The 25,736-nt window shown below is 40.6% G+C and overlaps 1 protein-coding gene across 3 annotated transcripts in view; it reads left to right on the top strand.

The window, feature by feature from the left end:
* The window catches only part of ADAM19 (ADAM metallopeptidase domain 19), a 329,717-nt gene that overhangs the window by 94,632 nt on the left and 209,349 nt on the right, over positions 1–25,736 (top strand). For all 3 annotated transcript variants that reach the window (XM_053718789.1, XM_053718788.1, XM_053718787.1), the window contains exon 4: positions 17,272–17,350. In XM_053718789.1, coding sequence (XP_053574764.1) covers positions 17,272–17,350 — 79 coding nt within the window. The remainder of the gene's footprint in view (positions 1–17,271; positions 17,351–25,736) is intronic.

Genomic DNA, 25,736 nt, shown 5'->3' with positions numbered 1-25,736 from the left:
ATATATATATATATATATATATATATATATATATATATAAAGTCCACAGGTATCTGCACTCTCACCTTCTAAGTAATGGTCAACAACCAGGGTTGCCAGAACAGAGGGTATAATAAAAACAACACAAGGACTGCACTCACTGGATTTGTGCAAAACAAACTATAGCAGATTTATTCCACTATCCACTATGCAATAAATTTGCTATGCACAAATCCAGTGAGTGCAGTCCTTTTGTTCTTAATATATATATATACACAGTGTACAATGTTGTTTTTATTTTAAATATATATCAATATATGCCCATACCTGTATATATATATTCATATAGATATATAGGTATAGATAGATAGATTTTACATTAACATTATCAAATACAATATATAGAGAAATATATATTTCAACAAATCTATTCTTTTATGTGAAGAACATTGGAATGTAAAATATGCGTAACTCACTTCGAGGTTTTGTACTGTAGGTCTAAACAGGGTGTAATGTTAGCGCACATGAAGAATTAGGTATCTTAAGGCAAGGTCTTCAGTCATGCAAACCCTATGTGCGTTAATTTAGTTTGCGCTCAAGTGAACGCATTTACTTTCAACTTGTTATACACACTAACGTTAGCGTGCCACTTGTAATCTAGCCCTTTATCGGCTGGGCATATAACAATGGATGGATTAGTACTTAAAGGATTACTTTCTGTTATAATTTTTAAGCTAAACAACTAACATATTAAAGTTAATAAACATTAATTAAAACCTACTGACCTATATTTTCTCCAAAACAAAGTTTCATAACGTTCTAAAAGTTATATCTTTTATTGGCCGATGATGTCACGTTATCCTGCCCACTATTTTCAGCACTGTGTGTTCAAAATACTTAAACCAATAACTTTGTGTTTAAAGCGCCATTTTGAAACCTAGGTATTGTAAACGGATTGGTACATAGCAAAGGATACCCACGGAGTGGGTTTGGAAAACAATTAAATTTGCAGACAAGATTTCTGATATACGGTAGAGATATGTTAATGAAATGCTATTGATAAAAAGCGTATTTGGGGTAGTTAGTTAGTAACAGGCATAGAAAATATTTACTTACAGTGGCCCTTTAAGTTTTTTATTGCTTCTATTTCAGCATGTGCAATATTAGATGTTTATGTGTAAGTGGATTCTGATAACATAATTTAGCTTTTTGTGTGGCAAGATTAATATAGGTTTTTATAGCTGCTGGTGTGAAAATTGGTTCAAAAGATGATTTGGCTTTAAATGTATCCTGTGTATTCGTAGTGTTATCTTGTCCTTTATAATAATCTCAGTTTTAGCTTTCTCTGACATTCTTACATGCCTATATCAAGATCCTTGCTGGACACTATGGGTGCACTAGGGGCGAGATTACATATGCGGCGCCCGTAAATTCACCTCACAGATCGGGGAATCACATAAACCGCGCTGGCAGTTTATAAACTGCCGTAAGTAGGATAAACTGTCAATGTCCAGAAATGTGCGTAAATACACATTTCTGGAGTGGCCAGTGACTTACGGCAGTTTAGAAACTGCCAACGGGTAATAAAAACACAAACAAATCCTACATCTCCCGTAAAAGTCTAACCCGTTGCCCAAAAATAAATCCGACACGTAAAAACCCCTATACTCACCAGCACCCCTCATCACAAATACTAATAAATGTATTATCCTCTAAACTGGCACCCCCACAACGCAATATACCTTAATAAACTATTAACCCCTAATCTGCCATCCCCCACATCTCAACTAATACTAAAACCCCTACACCGCCATCCCCCCACAACGCAATATACCTTAATAAACTATTAACCCCTAATCTGCCATCCCCCACATCTCTACTAATAATAAAACCCCTACACCGCCATCCCCCCACAACACAATATAATTTAATAAACTATTAACCCCTAATCTGCCATCCCCCCCACATTGCAACTAATAATAAAAGTGATTAACCCCTAATCCGCCATTCACCCATATCGCTATCTAACTAATAAATGTGTTAACCCCTAAACCACCATCCCTCCACAACGCAGTATACCTAATTACCCTATTAACCCCTAATCCGACATTCCCCCACAAAGCATTAAACTTAATTAACCTATTAATCCCTAAATCACATCCCCCAACAACGCAAATAACTACTTTAATCACTAAGCCCCCTAACCTAACGCCCCCTAAATTAACCCCAATTAGATAAAATAAAAAAAATACTAAGTTAAATATAAACTTTAAAAAATCAGCCAATAGGTTTTCAGTAGCTCTCATCCTATTGGCTGATTTGAAAATTTCAGCCAATAGGAATGCAAGGTACCCCAAATATAAAACTGGTACATTGCATTCAATCTTCAGTGTGCGGCAGTGACCACATGAAGAGGATCCTCCACGCTGGATGCCTCCCCAGCCTGCGTTCTTGCTCCGCGGTCACCTCCATGCCACCTTCACCCTGGATGAAGATAGAAGAGGTCCCCACGCTGGAAGAAGATGTCTCTGCCTGGAAGAAGACCTTTGCCGCCTGGAAGAAGACCTTCTCCATCGGACTTCAGGAATGGTGAGTACCTATTGGGGGGTTAGATTTAGGCTTTTTGGGGGGGGGGGGGGCAATGGGTAGCTTAGGTTTTTTATATTGGAGGGTTTGGTGGGTGGGGGTATTTACTGTTAGGGGGGGACTTAGTATTTTTTTTTAGGTAAAAGAGCTGTTTAACTTAGGGCAATGCCATACAAAAGGCCCTTTTAAGGGCTATTGGTAGTTTAGATTAGGTGGTGTTTTTTATTTTCATAGGGGTATTAGATTAGGTTTAATTTTTTTATTTTTGATAATTTGGTTTATTTTTTTTCTTTAGTTTTAGACTTTTTTATTTTTTCTAATTTTAGATTTATTTTAATTTAATCTTATTTTTTTTTAAGTACTGTTAGTTTTTTTTATTTTAATTTTAACTTAGTATTTTTTTATTTTATCTAATTGGGGTTAATTTAGCGGGTGTTAGGTTAGGGGGCTTAGTGATTAAATTAGTTATTTGCATTGTGGGGGGATGGTAGTTTAGAGGTTAGTAGTTAATTAGGTTTATTGCGATGTGGGGGATGGCGGTTTAGAGGTTAGTAGGTTAATTAGGTTTATTGCGATGTGGGGGATGGTGGTTTAGGGGTTAATAGGTTTATTAGGTATTTTGCGATGTGGGGGCTAATGGATTAGGGGTTAATAGATTTTATTTAGTTATTGTGGTGGGGGGATGACGGTTATTGCACATGCGTTAGGTGTTAGTTGGAACTTCCAGGGAGTTACGGTGCATACATATTCAGAGCAAGTCTTGCTGTGTGTGGCGAGGTGAAAATTTAGTAAAATTTCTCATTTTCGCCGCATAAGTCCTTGAGCTGAATATATGATACCGATTTGCAACGCGGTTCTATGTTAGTTTATGGGCGTAAAATTAGTGGGCAACGGGTGAAATGCCCGCCACATTTATATGCAGCGCCGTATATGTGATAGCAATACCAGACTAAAAACTGGCAACGCTGTAGCGATCATGTGCCGACAGTATACACTGTCTGCATTTATGATTGCACAAGCAGTTCTGGTGAACTGCTTGTGCAATGCCTCCCCCTGCAGATTTTTGTGGCCAATCGGCTGCTAGCAGGGGGTGTCAATCAACCCGACTGTATGCAATCAGGCAGATTGATTTCCGCCGCCTCAGAGTTGGTGTACGAGTAAGGAGCAGCGGTCTTAAGACTCAAACCAGACTACACATCCCATGACCCTACAAAACTCACAGCCCTGGGTGCTCACCAGCACTCACAGCCAGCTGTGCAGCTTTCAGTGACTCAGGCAGTTAACCCCAGCAAAGCATGGGTGCAAAGCCCATAGGGAAATTACAAAACAATATTATTAACAGCCACACAATGCATGTTTTCAACCAAACACACTGAGATACAAACAAGGGTGACAAAGACCCTTTGTAATTTCACCTAGACACATACAAAACATGGAAATGAATATATGGAGAATAACCCAAAAGTTAGGAGCCAGGAGTAAAATTGTAGAGGACAGTGGCTCCCTTGCTCCTGAGTTTGTCGAGCTCTGAAATATATGTGTGTATGTATGTATGTATATGAGTTTGTATATATACTGTATATATATATATATATATATATATATATATATATATATATATATATATATATATATATATATATATATATATATATATATATATACTCAATTTCAAATGAACAAATCCACCCTCCAAGAGCCAGCGACCTGGGTACAAACATGCAGTAGATAGTTAACAAAACAATGCACTCTCAGTAATTTTAAACAAACCGTGTCACAGTTTATTTGATCTACTGTCCCCTTCTTCAGAACAATTAAACAAGTGAAAACCACCACAATATATAGTGATCAAGTGTTACAAATAATTGCATACCCCTCCTCTCAAAAACGCACCCGACAGTATAGGAAAACCTGAAGTTACTCTGATGTCACTTCCGGTAGTTCTGTGTATTCACATAATATCAATTAAATCAAAAGTGCTCAATAACAAATACACACTTATGTGATCTAAGCATCACTTCCAAAACATAAAACTGCACTCAAAACATGTGCTGGACTCGTTGATCACCTCTTATTCAGCAATCACTACGATTGCTGAATATCAGTATGTATCAGATATCCATATTATATCGGCCCTTTAAAATGTGGTATCGAATTTAGACTACCTGGAACGATGGTCCCCAATCTGTAGATCCATTGGGCTTTACGGATGAGTAGGAGTCTGTCCCTGTCACTTCCCCTGTCTAGTTTGGGGACATAGTCAATCAGTATGTATCTGATGGAAGCACTAGAGTATGACATGTCCGCACAATGACGTGCTACCGGTTGGTCCGATTGGTCCTAGAAAAAGGACAATTAGACCAACCGGTAGTCATTGTGCGGACATGTCACAGTCTAGTTTGAGGGACCTCACAGTATTGACAAGACTTCTTAGGTAATCTCACCAGAGAAAAAGAATACACCAGTCTTATGAAGTCCATTTAAAGATGATCTAAAGGCACATTTTAAACTTGTTATAGGGCATAACCTACATGCAGTGGTGCTATACATACATACAGGCTAGTGCTCAATAAAATATCAGTACCAAGTGCTCCCTGTTATGTTTGCTCTTCCCTGAAAGAATTTGCTTCAAGTAAGCTTCATTCATTTCTATGGAGGTAAACTCACAACTTGCCGGAATGTCTGCCCATGTGAGGGTGATACTTCTTGCATTGCTGACGAATTTTAGATCACTAGCCCATAATTCTGATAAGGGCTATATAAGGAATGCCCTTAGGTTAGTTAACTTTAAGACATTCTTTGTATAGTCTCTGTAAAGCTTAGTCTCACCACAGATTTTGTTTTTGACCATTGGTGTTTATTATACAATTGATTTTTGTGATATAACTTAATAAAATGTATCTATAACCAATATGTAATCAAGTACAATATACACTGGTGTAAGCATTTGATTTATTTTCCTCAGTTGCATTGTTTGAAGACAGATACTAGTGTGACTTCACTAGTGCCAGTGTGGGTTGCCTCTGCCTATGTGTGCCACCTGCATACCTACAAAGGACAGAACTTAAGGAAACTTAGTGGATTGCTGTTTTATAGAGCCCTCTCACTATAAGTTAGTTTAAACACCAAAATAACTATTGTTGGCAACAATATATACAACCTTTCCAAATAGTATCAAAAAGTTACATAACGCATTTATTAAAGGATATGAACCAGAATCTCTGCTGGTGTTCATGTTTGTAAGACTTCAGTGGAAAGGACGTTCCCCACACTTGTTCTCTATATGCTGCAGAACTGGGGGGCAGAAAAGCTGAAAAGCAAATCACAAAGAAAGTAGCACAGGGAACATCTAAATGTTCTATGCAAAGAATCTTTAATAAACTTAAAATCACAAAGTCACACTCACACTAAAACTTCATCAAATTGATATGATTTATTTGTATCATTTAAAAAGACAGCGTTTAAAACAGATTACCGTCATTACCGGTTTTCCTTGCTTGTGTCACCACTCTGTGTATCAAATGCAGTTCCCAGGTAAGGGTCTCTTTTCACCTATTCTGGTCCTGTGCATGGCAAGCAACATCCACAGTATCACGCTACCCTGCCGGATAACGGTTCTGAGAGGACTTCGGCCATGGTAGTGAACAATCTGTTCCTTCCTTAGATACTGTGGACGCAGTTTACCATGCACAGGACCGGTATAAACAGATACTTAAATATATACATATATATATATATAGACATGTGGATTAGAGATTAGTTTCCACAAATACGTCAGAATTCATTAGTTTCCTTTAAATGGTTAAGATACTTACTTTCTGCGAGCTGGAAAGCTGCACTAACTGTCTTCTTCACAGAGCCCCGGCCACGCTAATAGAAGGCTTAGTGCGGTGGCTCCCAGGGCCTGCACTAAAGGAAAAGGCATTTTAGCGCGGGGCCTGGTAACCACCTCGCTAATCCCCCTATTAGCACAACTGTGAAGAAGAGGAGAAGGTTAGCACTGCTCTCCAGTGCGTTAAAGGTAAATATAAAGCTACAGGTGAATGAAAACAAATGTAAATGTTCTAAAAATATTTAGTATTTGTTTAGTTTTAAAATTTGTTTAGTTTTAAAAGAATACCAAATACTGCATCCAACGAATATTTAGTGACATTTTTAACATCAAATTTGCTTTGTTCTCTTGGTATTATTTGTTGGAAGCTAAACCTAGGTAGGCTCAAATGCTAATTTCTAAGCCCTTGAAGGCTGCCTCTTCTCTCAGTGCATTTTGACAGTTTTTCACAGCTAGACAGCGCTAGTTCATGTATGCCATATAGATAACATTGTGCTCACTCACTTGGAGTTATTTATGAGTCAACACTGATTGGCTGAACCGTCTGTCAAAAGAACTGAGATAAGGGGGCAGTATGCAGAGGCTTAGATACAAGATAATCACAGAGGTAACAAGTATATTAATATAACCGTGTCGTTATGCAAAACTGGGGAATGGGTAATTAAGGCATTAAATATTTTTTTAAAACAAAAACATTCTGGAGTAGACTGTCCCTTTAACTAGTATGCCTACTGCAAAGAACGTCTTTCCTATCATGTTTGTTGATGCAAAACGGATACTATTCCTTAAGAGAGCAAATTACACAAATATAAACTTTTCAAGAACCAAAATGCAAACTTTTTAGAATCGGTGGCCAAAGTGAGGATTACAGAAAGTAGGTAACAGTATTAACTCAAGAATCCCCTGGAGATAATGAAGCAACACAATTTTCAGATATATTTCACAGCTAAAGGCCACAAAATAATGAATGTATATTGCAATAATGTTATAATTTCAATATTGAAACATTTTATGCATTCTTATATTTTGAGTTTAAAGGTCCTTTAACATTTTTTGTTGAGGGGGGGGGGAGATTTATTACAAGCTGCATTCTAGCATAAAATACCAAAAAAAAATAATTAATAACACTTAATACAAAATAACTACAATGCATTACATTATGTAGCACACAATACCAGTGTTTGTGCACATTACAGAACGGGGGGGGGGGGGGGGGAGGGTACGGACTTCAGCCAGATGTTATAGCAAGATGTGCTCTATCTGCAGTATGTTTGGATTGATGCTGTATTTCAGTCTTGTTTTTTTTGCTTTTACATATAACAATGTCAGGTTTGAATATTTTTAAATAAATGAACCAACTAGCTTGCTGTGCCTGATACTCGCTATTGAACACTTGCACTTTATGCAGACAAAGTGGAACCTTGTTTGGATGGGAAGTAGAGGACAACTGACAGCATAATATTCTTTGCCAGCATCTCCTGTAATACTTAGCCTCTAATTCTGTGATCATGTGGTGACAGAAGGTGACATCATCACTGGTGTAGTCCTGCTGTAAGCACTGACTAAGGCATCCAGCAATGAGTGTTACTGTAAATGATAAGATCCATAAATCAGTCAATTCCGGAACCAAACCTTAAGGGATTATAAAGCGTAGGACGGAAAATTATATATTCCACAATTAACATAATGCACCAGTGGGAGCCTGGCTACCAGAGAATAGATTAATTAGGCTCATCTCCCTGATGCTAATTCAGGCTATGTGGACACCGGCCAATTTAAAGGGACAAAAGATCCATATACTATTTAAAGGGACATTTAAATGAATAATTTTCAACCCATTAATTTGTTCCAATGATCAATTTACCTTTTGGAGAGCATTGAACAATTTATAAATACCCCCTTTACCTTTATTTTGTAATTTTAAATAACTGCCTGAAACTGACACCTTATACTGAAAATGTCATTACTGCAGTATTGAGTATAGACAGGGTGTTCCTACAGCATCAGTTAATATAATTAACACATATCAGCTATCAGCTATGTACATTGTCCCATTAAGATTTAATTAAAATAGTTATACATTTAACTGTATGGTAAACACCTTGTAATCACAAAATGATTCTGCAGTCTTTCAATAAACTAACATTAGGTTAGTATAAAAATGTTTTCATTGCAGTTTGGGACTTCACTTGTGAAATACTGGAATGTAGCGGCAAAGGCAAACCTATGGCATGAGTGCCGATGCTACAAATCAATAGAGCTAGCACTGTGGCTCTGGGCTACCACCATAATACCTGATTTAATTTGCAGCAAATTAAGTAGTTAATAAGCTATTATGTATATGCCATGCTATAGCTTCAGTTGTTTATATATATTATAGATTTATAAGAAATGTTATCTAAGCTTTCTTTAAAGGGACACTGAAGTCAAAATGAAACTTTCATGATTTAGACTTTGCCTAATCTTTTTATATCCACACTTTCTGAGGCAACAGCTCCTACTGAGCATATGCAAGAACAGTATATATGTGTATACATTTTGTGATTGGCTGATGGCTGTCACATGATAAAGGGTGGAGAAGGAAATTGAATTAACTTCAACATTTTTCAGAAACAATTCTACTAATTTTAAATTTTACTTAGAACTTAAATCTTGCCGGCATGGAGAGAAATTACATAACAACTTTAAGGGCATTTTTGAACATTATCTTGTAATGTATGTGTCTCTCCTTTACATATGGAACCCTGGCTAGCTACATATAGCTCTCAAGATACAATGTACCTTTCAAAATTCAGGGACCTCGCAATACTGACAAGAAATCTTAGATAAACCCACCAGAATGGAGAGCTTTAGATGATTGGGCCCTAAGTGTTGGTATTGTCTTTTTTTTTTTTTTTTTTTAATATCTTTTTATTGAAGTCAAAAACCAGTACAGAGTATAAGGTATGTCACAAAACATTCACAAAACAATATGTACAGAGCATAATTAGGAGACAATGTATTCTAGTATCACAAACATTTCCGTACAATATGGGTCATCACATAAAGAGACTTCAGTTTTGTTTTAGAGTATAACAGATGTAGTATAAGCAAAAATGATCCTCTCCTAGCTATATACAAAGACAAGTAAGGTAGCTAATCAGATGAGGGTAAAACTAGGGAGGGGGTGACTCCATAGTTATATGGGGAAGAGGGATGCAGCGGGCAAGAGCCGCTCAAAATGTAATAGGGGGGAAAGGGGGGGGTGGAGGGGGTGGAGGGGCGGAGCCAGTTAGTGTGTCTACGCCAGGGACAAATTTAAGAGAGACTAGGGTGTCATTACTTAATATAAATACATACACACTCATCTAAACCTTTATATTCCTATAGAGGGGGCCTAGAGTCACATAATATATTGTCAGATGAAGGGGGGTCGTCAGATTAATTGGAGATTAGGGGGCTTAAGGGACTTCTAGGTGAGCCCCTCTCCTGGGGGAGTGCCACCTCTAGGCGATGTTGGAGAGGGAGAAGGGATATGACCCGCAGGCATAGGTACCGGCGGGAAAGGGAGGAGAGAGGCTCAATCAAGAAAACAGTTATGTGCTAGATATGTGAATGAGAGCATAAATAAACTAGGGATTACAGTTGTATAGTCACAGAAAATTATGGTCAATAACACATATAAATAGAACACAACACTTAAGTAATAGAGAGATCACGTGCACCCATATAGACAACAATAGTTATTAAACACATTATAAAGAACCGGAGTATACTAGGGAGAGTCTAAATTACATGTATGCTCACTGACATTACTACGGATAATATGACACCGTACATACTGTCAGTTAGTGCCCAGATACTTTGAACCAATTTAGTTATTTTATCTTATAACTTGTAGCACAACTTATGTCTAGCGCCTTGCAGTCAAAGCCCACACGCCTTCATAAGCAAGGGATAAAAACTTATATGCTGGACCGTGCTTTCCCAGTAGACCCGGCCCAGCAGCATCTATAAATGGACCTTATCATCCTCAAAGAATATACCCTGCCTACTAATAGGGATATGGGCACCTTACAAGCTGTGAGCTTTACTAGTACTATAAAAGTGATGTGGCAACATTTGAACATACATATAAAAAGCTTCAGCATGGACATGGAAGTTAGTTAATAACACATGTAAGACAAAGCAGGGATAATTCTGAGAGAAAATATAGATTATGAGAGACTTTTATGCTAAAATCTAAGTGGCTTCAGGAATAAGCAAACAACATTACTTCAGATTGATCTCCCTTAATCAATACCAGGATGAACTAGGTGCAGAGTAAACTATACTAAACTGAAAACCTAAAAAAAGTAAGTTTCTAAACTATATAGGTATCCTAGTACTCCCGTGTAATATAGAGCCTATGTATTAGTAGGACATCTGTATCATATGAGAAATAAAGAAATAAACATGTCATTGTTGAGAGATATTAGACATTGCGTGTACTCTCTCTGAGTAGTAAGGGCATTAGATGTAGGAATGACTGAAACATATAACCCTTAGGTAAAACTATAGCAGTTGTGTAAAATTTCTTAACCGTATATAAGTTAACATTAACAGCAGAGTGACTCACAGTCCAATATTGACCAACCAAATGGAGCCTGTCACATAGTCCTTTAAATATGCTCAAGGAAAATTAACATAGACCTCATATGAGACTATAAAGGTGAGAATATAGCTTATTCTTCTAGTGTAACACAACATGGAGCATAAAAAAAAAAAAAAGGAAGAATATTGAATATTACAAAACTGTTAAAACATATAGTAGGTATTAGGAGTGATCAGAACTTAACATGCAGCTTGTGTGTGGTCAAACGATCATCTATCTGAGCCCTTAAATCAGTCCTGCAGCTAAAGATGTCTCAGCCGATGCCTTCTCTCATGCAGAGACTGTTGAAAGCGTGGCTGCCAGGTGAATCTAGATCCCTTCGTAGATAGGGACAAAGGCTGTGTAGAGTCGAATAGATCAGACCCTCTCTGTGAAAAGCTAATTTCCCTTTAGTGAACCGCCGTGCTGGGACCTTTGCTGGGCCATATTCCAGCTTGTTGAAAGAGCGCTCTTCTTGCTGCTGTGGAACCTTGTTAAAAGCGGAGAGCTGTAGGACACTGCGCTGCTCAGGGAGACAAATTTGTCCTAACCTCTTATGCCGTGTAGTCTGGTTTGTCATCTTGCGCCCCTCCTCAGTTTCCTTATGTACCCCAAATGGCAGACATATGTCAGCTGCTGATTGCTCTCGGTAGACTTTTATTTGGCCTGGTGTCTTGGGGTTTTTAGGTATTTGCGATCTAGATAAACTTATTCTGATCAAGGCAGACTCCATATTGACAATGGGAACGTTAGTCACGGCTTTCCGCTTACAGATCATTTCTTTCCACTGTCTCCGGGTAGCCTCTAGCTCTATTATACCATGCTGCTCAGACATTGTGTGCACGTCTAAAGACTGTGGAGCACTACATCGCCCACAATAACATAGCCATACTGATATCTCAGGGCTGGGGATCTGAATTGCAGTGATGCATATCTCCTTTGCTTCCCGATTTGAAGTCACTCTCTGATGCAACGTATTCAGGTCATAGCAGCCGACAGCCTCCTCCATTGCCACCAGCAGCGGCTCAGGCGGTAGCGAGTTCATGGCAGCTCTCAATTATCTAGTAAGTGCCTGCTGGTGAATGTCAATCAAAAGTCCCAGTTGGTGAAGTGCAGATACTATTTGTCTCTCCATAGTATAGCTTCTAAAGTGATTGTAAGGCAGAGAGTGTATCTTTGAGCAAAAGGAAGGTACTTAGGTGTCTCCAATATGGCGGCTCACTCCGTCGTGGTCTCAGCAAACAGAGAAGTTTTATATTTGTTAGGCTGCAAACTATTTCACTCTGTTGTCTCATATCATGTGTCCTCTTGCTTCACGACACGATAATGAACAGATATTGAGGTATAAACAGTCCCAACATATTAGAAATATAAGAGTTTTGTACTCAAACATGAGGAGCTCTGATATGGTACGTCTTTCTGTGTTGGCTGCTGGCTCCGCCCCCCCAGTATTGTCTTTTTATTATACATTCTTATTAATTATAGAAACAGATTTTGGCAGCAGATAAGAACCATAGACCCAGGGCCGGCGCTTCTGTAAGGCAGATAGGCAGCCGCCTTAGTGTGCCCCCAGCAGGGGGGCGCCGAGAGCGGTACCGACTGCCAAGGTTTATCATCTGCCGCCCGCCCTGAAGCTTCCTCCTAGTCTTATAAAGGCTACAGACCTGACCTAGGATGACGTTGGGAGGCTAAATCAACAAATTACAATGGCTTAAATGGCTGGCCTTTTCCCGTTCTACTTCTTTTAAAAAACTGTTCCCCGTTCCGGACTTGCAGCTTGAGTTGTGGGGGGCCATTCCTAAAGTGGATGGAGCTATCTCCACGCTCGCTAAGAGAATGGCTATCCCGCTCGAAGATACCTCTTCGTTCAAGGAGCCCATGGATAAAAAATTGGAGTCCATGTTGAGAAAGATGTTCCAACTCACGGGGTTCGTTTTTCAACCAGAAGCGGCGGTTGCTGTGGTGGCTGGTGCGGCTACCTATTGGTGTGATGCTCTGTCAGCTATGGTTGAGGTGGAGACTCCCCTCGAGGAGATTCAGGAACAAATTAAGGCCTTAAGGGTAGCAAATTCATTCATCTGGGATGCAAATATGCAGATTATTCGCCTGAATGCCAAGACATCAGGTTTTTTCTGTTCTAGCCCGTAGGACTCTGTGGTTAAAGTTGTGGTCTGCTGACATGACTTCCAAGTCTAGATTACTTTCCCTCCCATTTAAAGGGAAGGTTCTTTTTGGTTCAGGCCTGTACTCTATCATATCTACGGTCATGGGTAGCAAGGGTGCTTTCCTGCCGCAGGATAAGAAGAATAAGCCTAAGGGGCATACTTTTCCGCCCTTTCGTCTGGACAAGTCTCATTGCCAGCAGCCTGCCGCGAAAACAGAGCAGTCCAAGGGATCTTGGAAGCCACCTAACTCTTGGAACAAAACCAAGCAGAATAAGAAGCCCGCCAAAACAAAATCATCATGAAGGGGCGGCCCCTGATCCGTCTCTGGATCGCGTAGTGGGCAGACTATCTCTTTTTGCGGAGGCCTGGATAAGAGATGTTCAGGAACCTTGGGTTATGGAGGTCGTTGCCCAGGGTTACAGGATAGGGTTTAAGACTCAGAGGCAGATTCCTCCTATCAAACCTATCATCAAGTCCAGAGAAGAGAGACGCCTTCCTAGGATGCGTGAGAGATCTCTCCTCTCTCTGAGTAATCGTCCCAGTCCCTCTAGCAGAAAGAGGTCTGGGGTACTATTCAAACCTTTTCGTGGTCCCAAAGAAGGAGGGCACATTTCGCACAATTCTGGACCTAAAGTTTCTAAACAAGTTTCTGTCAGTCCCATCGTTCAAAATGGAGACAATCAGGCCGATTCTTCCCCTAGTTCAAGAGGGACAGTTCATGTTGATAATAGATTTGAAGGATGCTTACCTTCACGTGCCAATCCACAAGGATCACTTCAGGTTCCTAAGATTTGCATTTCTGGACCAACACTTCCAGTTTGTGGCCCTACCGTTCGGTCTGACGACTGCCCCAAGAGTTTTTACGAAGGTTCTGGGAGCGCTGCTTGAGGTAGCGAGAGCCAGAGGTATTGCAGTGGCTCCTTATCAGGATGACACCCTAGTCCAGGCTCCGTCCTGCAGTCTTGCGGAGGAACACTCGAGGGCTCTTCTCCTTCTCCTTTGATCTCACGGATGGAAGATAAGCGAAGAAAAGAGTTCCCTGGTCCCAAGCAACAGGGTGGAATTCCTGGGTACGATAATAGATTCCTTATCCATGAAGGTATTCTTGACAGATCAGAGACATTGCAAGATTGTGTCCAACTGTCTTGTCCTTCAGACCTCCTCAAGGACATCTGTGGTCAGGTGTATGGTGGTGATTGGGCTCATGGTATCCAGCATAGATGTCATTCCATATGCCAGGTTCCATCTCAGACCTCTTCAGTTGTGCATGTTGAGACAATGGAACGGCGATCACTCAGATCTATCCCAACAGATATCTCTGGACAACCGAAAAAGGGAATCCCTCTCTTGGTTGATCCGTCCGGGACAGCTGTCCCAGGGGACATCATTCTTGAGACCATCCTGGGAGATTGTGACCACGGACGCAAGTCTATCAGGATGGGGAGCTGTTAGCGGTGCTAGAAAGCCACAGGGAAGATGTACTTGAGAGGAATCGAGTCTACCGATAAATATTCTGGAACTTCGAGCGATATTCAATGCTTTAAGGGCTTGGCCTCACCTGGGGTCATCCCAATTCATCAGATTCAAGTTGGACAACATTACCTCTGTGGCCTACATAAACCATCAGGGGGGAACGAGAAGCTCTCTAGCCATGAAGGAAGTATCTCAGATTCTGGAATGGGCAAAGATCCACAATTGTTCGCTCTCAGCGATCAACATTCTGGGTGTGGACAACTGGGAAGCGGATTTTCTAAGCAGACAATCGGTCACTCGGCGCATCTATCATAAGGTGTAGAGGACCTACTTGTCCTGGTGTTAGGAAAGGGGATACCACTGGCACAAGGTTAGGGTATCCAGGATTTTGGCTTTTCTTCAGAACGGGCTGGATAAGGGTCTTGCCGCCAGTTCCTTAAAGGGACAGATTTCTGCTTTATCTGTACTGTTACACAAGAAGCTAGCGGAGCTTCCTGACATTCAGTCCTTCGTTCAGGCTCTGTCTAAGATCAGACCGGTCTTAAGAAATTCTGCTCCTCCCTGGAGCTTAAACTTGGCTCTTAAGGTTTTGCAGAGGGCTCAGTTTGAGCCTATGCATGCGCTTAACATAAAAATGATTTCCTGGAAAGTCCTATTCCTTCTGGCGATTGCATCGGCTCGGCGAGTCTCTGAGTTAGTGGCCTTGCAATGTGAGCCTCCTTACCTGGTCTTTCACGCTAACAAGGCTGTTCTTCGCACTGGATTGGGGTTTCTTCCTAAGGTTGTGTCGAATCGTAACATCAATCAGGAAATAGTAGTTCCTTCTTTGTGTCCTAACCCTTCTTCATCAAAGGAAAGGTTGCTTCATAATTTGGATGTGGTTCGGGCCTTGAAGTTTTATCTTCAGACCACGAAGGAGTTCAGACAGACTGCCTCTTTATTTGTGGTGTATTCGGGGAAGCGCAGGGGGCAGAGGGCCTCTTCCACTTTACTGTCTTTTCGGTTGAGGAGTATGATCCGTCTGGCCTATGATACAGCGGGACATAAGCCTTCTCAGAGGATTACGGCTCACTCAACTAGGGCTGTGGCCTCTTCTTGGGCCTTTATGAACAAGGCCTCTATGGAGCAGATTTGTAAGGTCGGCCACTTGGTCTTCATTACATACTTTTGCAAAATTTTACAAATTTGATGTTTTTGCTTCGGCGGAAGCAGCTTATGGGAGAAAGGTTCTGCAGGCTGTGGTGCCCTCAGTTTAGGGTCTGCCTCCTTTTTCCCTCCTGTTTTTTTCATTCAGTGTCCTCTAGAGCTTGGGTATTTGTTCCCACAAGTAATGAGTGAAGCAGTGGACTCTCCTCCTATTAAGATGGAAAACATAAATTATATTTACCTGATAATTTCATTTCCATCTGTGGGAGGAGAGTCCACTGCTCCCGCCCATTTCTCCGATGGGCGGACCTAAATGTATTTGTATTCTTCTGGCACCATTTACACCCTGATATTTCTCCTACTGTTCCTTGTTCCCTTGGCAGAATGACTGGGGGATGAGGGGAGTGGGGGAGGTATTTAAGCCCTTGGCTGGGGTGTCTTTGCCTCCTCCTGGTGGGCATGTTCTTAATTCCCACAAGTAATGAATAAAGCAGTGGACTCTCCTCCCACAGATGGAAATGAAAGTATCAGGTAAGCATAATTTTTTTATAGCGAGATATGTATATAAATATATGTCTAGATATCTCGAGATCTATATGTGAATATCTCTTTGAAAATACATCTCAGATATTGTTTAATGTGTATAAGATTGTAATGTGAAATATTTTCATTATCTCCATAGTTAAACATATCTCTATACATATAAATCCATGTTTCTCTATGTATGTGTATGTATGTCAATGTAATATCCCTGCGTCAGCTTTTTTTTTCTAACACCCTAGATCTTGTATCTTTGATCCCTTATAACTTTTGTGTGCAATATTTTATTTAATAATTTTTATTAGACAGTGTTAATATGAGTGTAACTGTACCTTGTAATGTATTTTTGAAGTGTTTTGTGAATGCGCGGAAAGGATTATCGCGTAAAAGGTGAATACGTGCGCGCAATCGCAAATTTTCAAGACTTGTAATACCTGTGCAATGGAAATTGATTGCAAAAAGACCACATCGCACTCGGAAAACTCATAACTCGCTACTTGTAATCTTGCCCAGTGTGAATTTTATATACAATATATCTATGATAATTTTTTTATCTTTTGGCTATCTCATGCCCCTTAGAGGGACATTCTAATGCAACAATAACATTAATTACTTTACTTAAATAAGCTAACTTATGTGTTTAACCGTTAAAAAGTTTAAACACATAGGTAAAGTTCTACTGAGGAACCTCAAGCAGTACAGAAAATCCCCAGTGAAGAGCAGCTATGTGCAAATGCTGTTTCTGATTAGTTCTTTTGTGCTTTAGTGTTTGTGGCTCCCTGTTGGATTCTTAGCTAAGGTGAATAATGCAAAATTGATCTGTGCTAACAGTTTAGAACATATTAATGTTTGCATCAGAATGTCCCTTTAACATAGAATTCTAAAATATCATATACCAGCATTAATTAATCTTGTGTTTACATGTGTCCCATTTACAGACTGCTTGTGTCACTGAATTACACACAGACATATTACAGCCAGAAGGATACACCTATTACCTGGTCTCCAAACATGACGGTAGGAAAATACATTGCTTTTATGTAAATGTGTGTCAGTGTCTCCCTCTGTTATCTGCTCATGCCCCCAATGTATTTCCATGACACTGATTCTTAAAGGGACATTTTTTTCTTATTTTTAATGATTCAAATAAAGTGTGATTTTAAACAACTTTCCAATTGACTTATTTTATCCAAGTTGCTTAATTTTTTTTGTACTAATGGGAGCTATCTGAAGAAATCTTTTGACCAATGAAAACAGGCATTTTTTTGCAGCCACCAATCAGCAGCTAGCTCCCAGTAATGCATTGCTGCTCCTGAGCCTACCTAGATATGCCTTTCAACTAAGTATACCAAGAGAATGAAGCAAAAATCACATGTTCTGCTGGCATCATGAAAGAAAAATTTTGGGTTTCATGTCTCTTTAAAGGGATACTGAACCCAAACTTTTTTCCTTTCATGATTCAGAAAGAGCGTGCAATTTTCTAATTTACTCCTATTATCAAATTTTCTTCGTTCTCTTGGTATCTTTATTTAAAAAGCAGGAATGTAAAGCTTCGAAGCCGGCCCATTTTAGGTTCAGCATCCTGGATAGCACTTGCTTATTGGTGGCTACATTTAGCAAACCAATAAGCAAGCATAACCCAGTTTCTGAACCAAAAAAATGGGCTGGCTCCTAAGTTTTACATAACTGCTTTTTTAAATAAAGATACCTAGAGAACATAGAAAAATTGATAATAGGAGTAAATTAGAAAGTTGCTTAAAATTGCTCTATCTGAATCATGAAAGATTTTTAGTTTAGTAGCCCTTTAACCACTTATTGTTTCCTATCCTCACCTTGTCTGCACATAGCTTCACTATTCTCTAGTGATTTCAGCCACCAAAATGCACATTCACAATGTATTACAGTCAGTGAGCCTCACCATAATTTACTGTTTGATAAAGGAGATTGTTAATATTAGATAATTTTAGTAATAGTCATAACTAATAAATAAGTCCAGAGCCAGATATTGGTGTCCTAAAAAATACTCATTGTATGGAAAAACGAAATATTACAGTGTTTTAATCATGCAGTAAAGGAGAGAAGGGAGAGAGTTTATATGGTAGAAACCTTTATAAAACTTGTATTTCAAGGGACTTAGTAAATTTGAAGCTGAAAGTATTTTTTTCACAAACCAAGCAACATCAGAAGAAGAGTTCATGAGCTCATGTTGCATGGTACAAAATAGGTTTAGGAGTAATTAGCGGCAGCACATCTTTACAGAAAGGATGGTTGCTGAATAGAAGAAAACCATATGCATATTGTCATGCTTATTCAGAAATAAATACAACAAATAACTGTGACCTGTAATTCGCATGTATTGGCACATATTGTACACCAATAGAAAACTCAGCGCTACTCATGAAAACCGTGTGAAGCCTGTGTACTTACAGAAATCCATACAAATGATTGTAGCTTTACATGGAGACCTTGTGAAAGTTCGTAATTCATCATTTAGTCAGGTTTCAGGGAAAACAATATTTTATCTATGAAATAATAGGAAATAACTGTTTTATGCTACAGTTATATATAATTGTTGTTGAAGGGTGTGTGAAGAATCATTGTCATAAATCATAAATAAATAGATTTTCTGTGTGTTCCGCTGTTTTGGCTGTTTGCCACAATACTTGCAGCATGCAGATGGAGAACATATGTAGAATGATTATGAATGGATACCACTTCTATGCTGATGTTACCTAAATCTATCTTTCCTCTTGTTTATTCTGTCCCTGTTTACTCAACCAGGTCATCAACTGTCTTTCTGCAATTTCTTCCTGTATGTCTTCACAGTACCTCCAACTCGATTTATCAAAAACTGAACTTCTTATTCTCCCCTCTAAAAGAAACCCACACCTGACATTTCACTTACTCTAGGAGATTCTGTACTAAAAACATCAACTCAACTCCCCTGTCTTTACATCACACTTAACTTCCATTTACTTCACATATACAAGCACTTACCAAATGCTGCCATGCACACCTACAAAACATCTCTAAAATCCACCCTTTCTTTACCAAAGACACTACCAAAACATGAATTGGTTAACTTATTTTTGGCCTAGATTACAAGTGGAGTGCAAAATTGTGCTTTTGCTAGCACGCTATTTGTGATTCACTCAGTAATACCAGCGCACATAAATGTGCGCTGGTATTAGAAGTTAGGCGCAATGCAAACGTATCCTCATGTTCGTTTTGCCTGGAAGCCTTGCGTTCATGAGAGTGCGCTTCCATAGACTCCAATGGGAGCTTCGTTCTCATGACGTGAGACAAAGCAAGGCACCTAGCTTGGCGCATGTAGTCATTCGCACAGCGTTGTGCAGCAAATTAAAATATATATGTATATAAGCATATTTATATATATTTACAGTGAAAATACAGTCCCCATTCACCTCTATGTAAAGGCACTTTTCAGTGCAGTTTTTTTCAAACAGCCCACATCCCAATAAAAATGGTCAAAATATTTTGTATTTATATAAAATAACTGTCCACTTTATTTTGGGGGTAATTGGGGCACATTTCTTTCTAATGACACGGTGAGTCTACGGATCATCTCTAATTACTATTGGGATTATCACTTCTGGCCAGCAGGAGGAGGCAAAGAGCACCACAGCAAAGCTGTTAAATATCACCTCCCTTCCCTCCAACCCCAGTCATTCTCTTTGCCTACGTTAAGAGCAAGGAGGTGGTAAAGTTTAGGTGTCTGGAAAAAGATTCTTCAATCAAGATTTTATTATTTTTCAGCAGTGTAAGTTTATTCTGCTTTTTCTTGGGGTTTAGCCGTAGCCCATGTCAGTCTCTTCAGTAGAGCAGTGGTGGCTTTTAAGTAATTGGGAACTTGTGGGTATAATCATCACTGCACCTCCCAAATAGTTATTGCTGCCCTAACTTGAAAGCCTGAGTGAGATCACTGTCTTTTCCTTTTTCCACAGGTCCATGTGAGGGAGGATGCCTCTCAAAGCTAGTGAGCTGCACTGCTGCCAGGCAGATTACATAGAGGTAAGTGCTAATTTTATTTTTCTATGGAGTATACAGAAAAATATTAGCACTTTAACAGTTAATTCTGTTGGGACATCAGACTCATTAACCCTATTGTAAGGTCATAGGAAAATGGGAGGCAGTTTGTGCAGGCACTGGGGACAAGAGGAGCAGGGACTATAAAATCAGTTCATTTTTATTATTCCGGTCTGGGTGGTTATGTTTGTGTTACTCCCGGCGGCTTTACCTTCAGAGTGAAGATTAATGCCGGAGGTTCAGGTTGTGACGCCCACGATGGGCGGGGCTGTTTTGAAGCGGCAAAAACTTTGAGCGCTTTTTCCTTCTTACTCATTTCCGGAGTGTCAGATGTGTCCTTCCTTGTTTCGGTTCCACTTTTCTGTTTTAGCGGTCTCCAGATACCAAGTGGAGCAGCTCTGAGTTGAGTCCGGATATATATAACAATATTATCTCCGGCAGTCAGCAGGACAGGTAGGCACCTCAGCAGGGCTGGCTGAGGTGTAGAGGCTGTCTGGGGTGCTCTAAGACATACGTTTATTTTTTGCAAGATAAAAAAATTGTCGTTTTAAAATTTAAAGGGACAGTAGCATTTTTTGTGAAATAATTTAAAAGACAAATAAAAGTATCTTATTTCTCCAACATTGGTGTGTCCGGTCCACGGCGTCATCCATAACTTGTGGGAATATTCTCCTCCCCAACAGGAAATGGCAAAGAGCACAGCAAAAGCTGTCCATATAGTCCCTCCCAGGCTCCGCCCCCCAGTCATTCTCTTTGCCGCTCTGAACAAGTAGCATCTCCACGGAGATGGTGAAGAGTATGTGGTGTTATTTTAAAATAGTGCTGGTAGGTACTATTTACTCTGAAACAGAAAGAGATGAAGAGTTCTGTTTATGAGAGGAGTATGATTTTAGCAGCAGTAACTAAAATCGATTGCTGTTCCCACACAGGACTGTTGAGCTGAGAGAACTTCAGTTGGGGGGAACAGTTTGCAGACTTTTCTGCTTAAGGTATGACTAGCCATTTTTCTAACCAGACTGTGTAATGCTGGAAGGCTGTCATTTTTCCCCTCATGGGGATCGGTAAGCCATTTTCTTAGTCTCAAACAGAATAAAGGGCTTAATATGGGCTATAAACTGGTAGACACTTTTATGGGCTAAATCAATTGCTTTATTTAGGTATTTTATACAGTTTGAAGTTGATTTTCACACTTTTATAACTTTGGGGAACGTTTTTTACGTCAGGCACTTGTTTAGACACCTTCCCAGTCAGGAAGGGCCTTTCTCTGTAGTAGGTAGAGCCTGATTTTCGCGCCATTACTGCGCAGTTACTTTTGAGATCAGTACATGCAGCTGCATGTGTGTGGGTCTGGAATTCATTGAAAAGGTTCCTAGAAGGCTTCATTTGGTATCGTATACTCCCCTGGGTTTGGTGAAGTCGCAGCAAAGGCTGGGGCTGGGACTGTAAGGGGGTTAAAATTGTAAACGGCTCCGGTTTCCACATTTTAAGGGTTAACAGCCTGAAATTTGGGGTGCAATGCTTTGAATGCTTTAAGACACTTTGGTTAAGATTGAATAATTCCTTCATAGTTTTTCACATATTCAGTAATAAAGTGTGCCCTGTTTAAAATTTAAAGAGACAGTAACGGTTTTGTTTTAAAACAAGTTTAAGCCTGTTTAACATGTCTGTGCCTTCAGTTAGATCATGTTCTGTATGTATGGAAGCCAATGTGTCTCCCCCTTCTAAAATGTGTGATAATTGTGCCATAGCGTCCAAACAAAGTAAGGACAGTACTGTCACAGATAGTAAAGTTGCCCAAGATGATTCCTCAGATGAAGGGAGTAGACATAGTTCTACATCATCTCCTTCTGTGTCTACACCAGTTTTGCCCACGCAGGAGACCCCTAGTACTTCTAGCGCGCCAATGCTTGTTACTATGCAACAATTGACGGCAGTAATGGATAACTCCATAGCAAATATTTTATCCAAAATGCCTGCATTTCAGAGAAAGCGTGATTGCTCTGTTTTAAACACTGTAGAGCAGGGAGGCGCTGATGATAATTTTTCTGTCATACCCTCACACCAATCTGAAGTGGCAATGAGGGAGGTTTTGTCAGATGGGGAAATTTCTGATTCAGGAAGAATTTCTCAGCAGGCAGAACCTGATGTTGTGACATTTAAATTTAAATTAGAGCATCTCCGCGCACTGCTTAAGGAGGTGCTATCTACTCTGGATGATTGTGACAATCTGGTCATCCCAGAAAAATTGTGCAAGATGGACAAGTTCCTAGAGGTCCCGGTGCACCCCGACGCTTTTCCAATACCCAAGCGGGTGGCGGACATAGTGAATAAGTAGTGGGAGAATCCAGGCATACCTTTTGTCCCTCCTCCTATATTTAAGAAATTATTTCCCATGGTCGACCCCAGAAAGGACTTATGGCAAACAGTTCCTAAGGTCGAGGGGGCGGTTTCTACACTAGCCAAACGCACGACCATTCCTATTGAGGACAATTGTGCTTTCAAAGATCCTATGGATAAAAAATTGGAGGGTTTGCTTAAAAAGATTTTTGTACAGCAAGGTTACCTCCTTCAACCTATTTCGTGTATTATTCCTGTCACTACAGCAGCGTGGTTCTGGTTCGAAGAACTAGAAAAATCGCTCAGTAGAGAGACTCCGTATGAGGAAGTTATGGACAGAATTCACGCACTTAAGTTAGCTAATTCCTTTATTTTAGATGCCGCTTTGCAGTTAGTGAGATTAGCGGCGAAAAATTCAGGGTTTGCAATTGTGGCGCGCAGAGCGCTCTGGCTAAAGTCTTGGTCAGCGGATGTATCTTCCAAGACAAAATTGCTTAATATCCCTTTCAAAGGTAAGACCCTCTTTGGGCCAGAATTGAAAGAGATTATTTCAGACATCACTGGGGGTAAGGGCCATGCCCTCCCACAAGATAGGCCTTTCAAGGCTAAGAATAAGTCCAATTTTCGTTCCTTTCGCAATTTCAGGAACGGACCGGTCTCCAACTCTGCAGCCTCTAGACAAGAGGGTAATGCTTCCCAGACTAAACCAGCTTGGAAACCGATGCAAGGCTGGAACAAGGGTAAGCAGGCCAAGAAACCTGCTGCTGCTACCAAAACAGCATGAAGGGGTAGCCCCCGATCCGGGACCGGATCTAGTAGGGGGCAGACTCTCTCTCTTTGCTCAGGCTTGGGCAAGAGATGTTCAGAATCCCTGGGCACTAGAAATAGTCTCTCAGGGTTATCTTCTAGAATTCAAGGAACTACCCCCAAGGGGAAGGTTCCACATGTCTCGCTTATCTTCAAACCAAATAAAGAGACAGGCATTCTTACATTGTGTAGAAAACCTGTTAAAAATGGGAGTGATACACCCAGTTCCAACTGTGGAACAAGGTCTGGGGTTTTACTCAAATCTGTTTGTAGTTCCCAAAAAAGAGGGAACTTTCAGGCCAATTCTGTATTTAAAAATTCTAAACAAATTTCTCAGAGGGCCATCGTTCAAAATGGAAACTATTCGAACGATTTTACCTACAATCCAGGAGGGTCAATTTATGACTACCGTGGATCTAAAGGATGCGTATCTACATATTCCTATCCACAAAGATCATCATCAGTTCCTAAGGTTCGCCTTTCTGGACAAACATTACCAGTTCGTGGCTCTCCCATTCGGACTAGCCACTGCTCCAAGGATTTTCACAAAGGTGCTCGGGTCCCTTCTAGCGGTTCTAAGACCAAGGGGCATTTCAGTGGCACCTTACTTGGACGACATCCTAATTCAAGCGTCGTCTCTTTCAAGAGCAAAGGCTCACACAGACATTGTTCTAGCCTTTCTCAGATCTCACTGGTGGAAGGTGAACATAGAAAAAAGTTCCCTGTCTCCGTCGACAAGAGTCCCTTTCTTGGGGACAATAATAGATTCTTTAGAAATGAAGATTTTCCTGACAGATGTCAGAAAGTCAAAGCTTCTAAACGCTTGTCAAGTTCTTCACTCTGTTCTACGGCCTTCCATAGCTCAGTGCATGGAAGTAGTAGGGTTGATGGTTGCAGCAATGGACATAGTTCCTTTTGCGCGAATTCATCTAAGACCATTACAACTGTGCATGCTCAAACAGTGGAATGGGGACTATACAGACTTGTCTCCAATGATTCAAGTAGATCAGAAGACCAGAGACTCACTCCGTTGGTGGCTGACCCAGGATCACCTGTCCCAGGGAATGAGCTTCCGCAGACCAGAGTGGGTCATCGTCACGACCGACGCCAGTCTATTAGGCTGGGGCGCGGTCTGGGATTCCCTGAAAGCTCAGGGTCTATGGTCCCGGGAAGAGTCTCTTCTCCCGATAAACATTCTGGAACTGAGAGTGATATTCAATGCTCTCCGGGCTTGGCCTCAACTAGCAAAGGCCAGATTCATAAGATTCCAATCAGACAACATGACGACTGTTGCTTACATCAACCATCAGGGGGGAACAAGGAGTTCTCTGGCGATGAGAGAGGTGACCAAAATCATCAAATGGGCGGAGGATCACTCCTGCCACCTATCTGCGATCCACATCCCAGGAGTAGACAACTGGGAGGCGGATTATCTGAGTCGTCAGACTTTCCATCCGGGGGAGTGGGAACTCCACCCGGAGGTGTTTGCCCAGTTGACCCAATTATGGGGCATTCCAGACATGGATCTGATGGCGTCTCGTCAGAACTTCAAGGTTCCTTGCTATGGGTCCAGATCCAGGGATCCCAAGGCGACTCTAGTGGATGCATTGGTGGCGCCTTGGGCCTTCAACCTAGCTTATGCGTTTCCACCGTTCCCTCTCATTCCCAGGCTGGTAGCCAGGATCAAACATGAGAAGGCCTCGGTGATTTTGATAGCTCCTGCGTGGCCACGCAGGACTTGGTATGCAGACCTGGTGAATATGTCATCGGCTCCACCATGGAAGCTACCTTTGAGACAGGATCTTCTAGTACAAGGTCCATTCGAACATCCAAATCTAGTTTCTCTCCAGCTGACTGCTTGGAAATTGAACGCTTGATTTTATCTAAGCGTGGGTTTTCGGATTCTGTGATAGATACTCTGGTACAAGCCAGAAAACCTGTGACTAGAAAGATTTACCATAAAATATGGAAAAGATATATCTGTTGGTGTGAATCCAAGGGATTCTCATGGAGTAAGATTAAAATTCCTAGGATCCTTTCCTTTCTCCAAGAAGGTTTGGATAAGGGATTGTCAGCGAGTTCTCTAAAAGGACAGATTTCTGCTTTATCTGTCTTGTTACACAAACGACTGGCGGCTGTGCCAGATGTTCAAGCTTTTGTTCAGGCTTTGGTAAGGATCAAGCCTGTTTACAGACCTTTGACTCCTCACTGG

Source organism: Bombina bombina, chromosome 6 (assembly GCF_027579735.1).
Source record: "Bombina bombina isolate aBomBom1 chromosome 6, aBomBom1.pri, whole genome shotgun sequence".
Taxonomy (NCBI): Eukaryota; Metazoa; Chordata; class Amphibia; order Anura; family Bombinatoridae; genus Bombina; species Bombina bombina.
The sequence above is the reverse complement of the archived record's forward strand: the minus strand, read 5'-3'. Positions and strand labels throughout refer to the sequence as shown.